The 5,118-nt window shown below is 29.3% G+C and overlaps 1 protein-coding gene across 1 annotated transcript; it reads right to left on the bottom strand.

Moving 5' to 3' along the window:
* Positions 1 to 334: 334 nt before the first annotated feature.
* On the bottom strand, positions 335 to 5,118 carry LOC112687127 (phosphoglucomutase). The gene is made up of 10 exons (XM_025559687.1): positions 4,666 to 5,118; positions 2,820 to 2,982; positions 2,509 to 2,627; positions 2,284 to 2,440; positions 1,938 to 2,128; positions 1,481 to 1,635; positions 1,307 to 1,417; positions 899 to 1,223; positions 670 to 828; positions 335 to 484 (listed from the first exon to the last, which is right to left on the bottom strand). Exons 1-10 carry the CDS (start codon positions 4,900 to 4,902, stop codon positions 419 to 421), a joined length of 1,683 nt encoding a protein of 560 aa, XP_025415472.1. The 5' UTR covers positions 4,903 to 5,118; the 3' UTR covers positions 335 to 418.

Raw genomic sequence — 5,118 nt, 5'->3', positions numbered from 1 at the left:
ACTAAATGTGAAATGTAATGGCATGATCAAACGTTTTATTAAGGAGTAAGGACTTTCCATTTTTCAAACTTTTATTGATCAAAAATATTATAAATATTAACAGTAATAAACTTAAATATTGATGAATACAATTTTAAAATAATTCATCATGTTGTATAAATATATATGTGTATGTATTATGTATTATCTTATGAATTAATATTCTATAATGATATTGAATGTATTTTCAATAATTATTTACTATTAATTAATAATATAAATTCCTTTAGTTATGTTAATTAAATAGATATATAATGTAAATAAATATTTACTAGAATATATTTTTGACTTACTATATTTTAAAAATCACAGAACTTTTAACAAGAAATTTAAAAAAAAAAAAAAAACTACATAATTCATAAAAACAAATTTGGAATCCTCATGTGATCACTGTTGGAGCAGTACGTCCAGTAAATTGTGATAATTTTGAAATCTCTAGTGCAATCTGTAATTAAAATAATTATTTTATAAATATATTAATTAAAAAAAAAAAAATTGTATTATGAATTACAAAATATAATATTTTATTCAACATATAATAAATAATTATCTACTATATATTTTTAGCTCAAGTTAACTTCATTGTATTTACATTTTTCAATAAACTATTATTAGTTTAACTTTACATACTTGAACAAGAGGATTAAGAGCCACCTGCGCATCTTCCAAAATATTTGATGTTGGAGGTTCATAGGATTCCGCATATAAACGGATAGTAGCACCACTACTTCCAGTACCACTTAAACGAAATACAAATCTAGATCCATCCTCAAACAACACTCTTATACCCTAAAGGACAATTAAACAAATACATTAATCATATTCATTTTACTAACATTAAAACATTAGAATTAAGTACCTGTTTTCTGGTGACACTTTTATCAATTGGATCACAATATTCAAAATTATCAGCCTGTTTCAATATGTATACTTTTGAACCAAAAATAAACTTCTGGCCTTTGATTTTAGGATCGGTGATATATTTTTCAAATTCTGACATCATTTGATTACATGGTTCAGATTCACAATTTTCATAATCATATCTAGTGAAGAAATTACGACCAAAAGTTTTCCAGTGATTAATAAGTATAGTTTCTACAGACTGTCCAGTGTTGGCTATAACTGATAACCAAGCCAAAACAGCCCAAATACCATCTTTTTCTCGAATATGATCAGAACCAGTTCTAAAAAAAAAAAAAATTAAGGTTGATAAATAAATCAGATACATAGTCATATATAATATATTATAGAAATCAATTGTAATTACCCAAAACTTTCTTCGCCACAAAGTGACAAACGACCTGCATCCATTAAGTTACCGAAAAATTTCCAACCAGTGGGCACCTCAAAAAGTTCTTTACCGCATTTTGCTGCCACTCTAAATTATTTTTCAAATTGAGTAAAATAATTTTTAATTGCCTTATATATTATAATATTATACCTATCAACAGCTGCTCCTGTTGGCATACTTCTGGCGAATCCTTTAACTCCATTAGTTTTAAAGTAAGGGATACATTCCAGATTATTTGCTAATACAGCCAACGAATCACTGGGATTGATAAAAAATGCTTTCTTACCAAGAATCATATTACGATCCTAAAATTAAGTTCAATTTTTGTTTATAAAAGATAAAAATTAATATAATAACTAACCTAATTCAAAAATATTGTAATAAATATTTTAGTTATTATACATCCATATAAGAATTTACAAACATAACTTATTGACATATAAAACTTGTTAACTAAATTAAATATATTTCAAAATTAAATTAATCAATTACTAAACTCAACAAATACAGATTGACTAGTTAATATACATCAAAGAGGTATGATTATTAAATTAAAAATTGAAAAACTCTTTAAAAATAATTAGAATGTAAATTGTTGAAAACTTACACCATCCCCATCAAAAGCAGCTCCAAGATCATACTCGCCATCTTGTAATGCTTTTACAAGGGTAGAAGCATAAGTAAGATTAGGGTCTGGGTGTAGACCACCAAAATCAGTTAAAGGAACCACATTGATAGCATTATTTGATGGCGCGCCTAATTCTTCAATAAAAATTTTCTTCACGTAAGGACCAGTAACTAAAAACAAATTTATTACCTTTAAAATTATAATTTCAAACAGTTAACAACATTAATTTTAAATTATAGAATAATGTAGGTAAATATTATTTTTATATTACCATTGATCTATAAAATGTTAATTATGTGTTTAATAGTTTAAACACATATCTTACCTCCATTCATTGAATCAATGAGCATGTTAAAAGGAGCTTTGTTTTCAGACCCTTTGATTAACTTTCGGATAATATCAAAATCAAAAATGCTTTTCATTAATTGAAGGTAATCTACAACGGAATCAATGACTTCTACCTCAAATTCTCTACCATCAACCTATAAATAACATTTTATATTTATATTTTTTAGATTATAATTAATCATAATAATATTATAAATTATACTTTGAAATATTGTAAGCCACAATAATCTATAGAACATTTCAAGTTGGGTACAATTTTATAAGAAGTAATATTTTTTGTAAGTTCAAATATAGCATTTGTGACTGATTCTGGAGCAGGTCCTTTAACAAGAAACAAACATATATTATCATTTTTATGTTTCATAAAAAAATTTAGAATTTTAATACAAAGAATATATTTACTATCAATCATAGTATAAAATAAAATAAGTATCATAGAATATACATCATAGAAAAACCGAACTGTCAAACTAATAAAACTTTATTTTTGTCGAACATCAAACTATAACTTACCTCCATTGGATGTATTATATTTGATTCCAAAATCATTGTTAGGGCCACCAGGATTATGACTAGCTGTAAGTACAATACCACCAGTTGCTTTATATTTTCGAATTATACAAGATACAGCTGGTGTTGATAAAATTCCTTTGTGTCCAACAATTAATTTCTTTACCTTAAAATTAAAAATGTAAACATTATCATCACATTTTACAATAGAAAAAATAATCTATACATAAATATAATAACACAATTATATTTACCGTATAAATTTAAATACTTCATCATAAAACTTATAGACTAGTATTTTAAGACAAATTTGTAAATTAAAAATGTGATCTAAATAATAGACAGTCTGATATTTTACCATTTTAAAATTGTATTATTTATTACCTACGTGAAACTTTAATCTTTAAAATAGTAAATTATTTGATTATACTATTATGTCATGTCTATATTATGTAATGACTATCAAATAATTTCTCAATAAATCTACATGATAATGAAATATCATCAATAAACTATGTATTAGATATTCAATATATAAAAAAAAAATGGTTTGAATTATATTTATCCCTATTTATTAACAGTTATGAAGATAAAATAAGGAAATTATTAAATTAAATTAAAAATTAACAAGTTTTTATGAATTTGTTAACTATCGTTCATTTTTATTGTTGAAACTCTTGGTTTAAATGATTTATCATTATACAAACATCTATATTAAATGTTATGTAATTTAGTTGAAAATCATATTTTTTAATAAAATCATTGATGAATAATTCATTTAAAAGGTAGGTATTTACATAACAAATGAATAGAAAAAAACATGATAACAATGTGGTATACATATATAATAGTTATGGTTAGGTAATGCTTAAGTAGTTCCTACACAAACACATAAAATTACATTATCAGTTTCTCATATCACAGGAAAATGTTAAAATACATGTTATAAAAAAACAGCTTCATGACAATAAAATCCATTGGAGAAAACATTTTTAAAGTCTTGATACAAAGTATTTATTATCTTCAATAAAGCAATAATTTATTTTTCGCTACAAAATATCTGTTTGATATCACTTTGTAACCAAAATAAACACATTAATACACCAATTTAAACGATGCACAAATCATATAGTGTTCGACTTACGTCAGAAAAATTCGTTTTTCTCATAAAATATAGTCATAATATTACATACATAGTTTATTAAGAAAAGAAAAACCGTTTTCCGTAGCAACAATTATGTTGAAAAAAAATATTAATAAAAACAACCAACAGCTGAAGGTCAAAGATTCGTAACATTATTATCTTTATGGCCAAATCATTGTAAAGTTGTTGGTAAGACCGAGATAAGCGTAAATATCGGATAACACGCTGCGTAATCGATTCGAGTTTTTTATCGGAAAGAAATGAGTTATTTTGCAATTAATTTGCATTTGAAAAAAATTCCACTAGCTTGGTGGACGCGAACGAGAATATAGCGCGAACAGCGAGTGATAAGACTTTCGGCTGTTTTTCTGTTACGCCGTGATAACGAGGTTTAAAAATAACCGCACAACGGCAACGTTGGGCGCGATCGCGGGAGCTCGGTACTCTCTGGAGAATTCGAGTACAATTATTAAAAAAATGGTTTTCAGAGCGAAAACACTTTGTAAAGAAACAAACGACCATATCGAAGTTCTATTTTGTGTTTATCGTGTTCAATGCGAATTCCAAAATCGAAAATTTACACTCGAAACGAACACTTAAGTTTTCGACTTAGTGTCCGTCCACAGATGATGCGGTTCGATGGAGACTTTTGGAAAACGCGGGAAAACCTCCCCGGTCCACGATGTGGGGGGAGGGGAAACGTACCCCGTTGGCCGCGGCTATTTTGATGATCAAGTCCACGGCCTCGGCGCAGAAGAACCGGCCGTCACCGCCGACCACGACGGTGCTGCCCACGGCCGACGGTTGGACGGCGCTGAACACGGCCTGCACGAAGTTCTCCGTGTAGTTCGGTTGCTGGAACACCTTGACGGCTTTGCGCAACCCGCTGGTGCCCGGTTTCTGGCCGTCGAACGGTTTCGTCTCCACTTGTACCGTGTTCATGGTTAGGTTAGGAGGGAAGTCAGAGAGGTCGGCTCGTCTCGCTGACCGGTAACGATGGCAACAAGACGCGGAGAGCTTGCGAGAGAATGAGAAACCGTGACGGACGGACTGGCGGAGAGAAACGACCGCGGACGACGAACAGGCGCGTAATGACCGCCTCGGTCGACTGGTCGTTTATGACAGTAACAACAACAGCGGTGCGCCGACGGGGAACGG

This window comes from Sipha flava, unplaced genomic scaffold (genome assembly GCF_003268045.1).
Source record: "Sipha flava isolate LNK unplaced genomic scaffold, YSA_version1 332_pilon_pilon, whole genome shotgun sequence".
NCBI classification, from domain to species: Eukaryota; Metazoa; Arthropoda; class Insecta; order Hemiptera; family Aphididae; genus Sipha; species Sipha flava.
The sequence above is the reverse complement of the archived record's forward strand: the minus strand, read 5'-3'. Positions and strand labels throughout refer to the sequence as shown.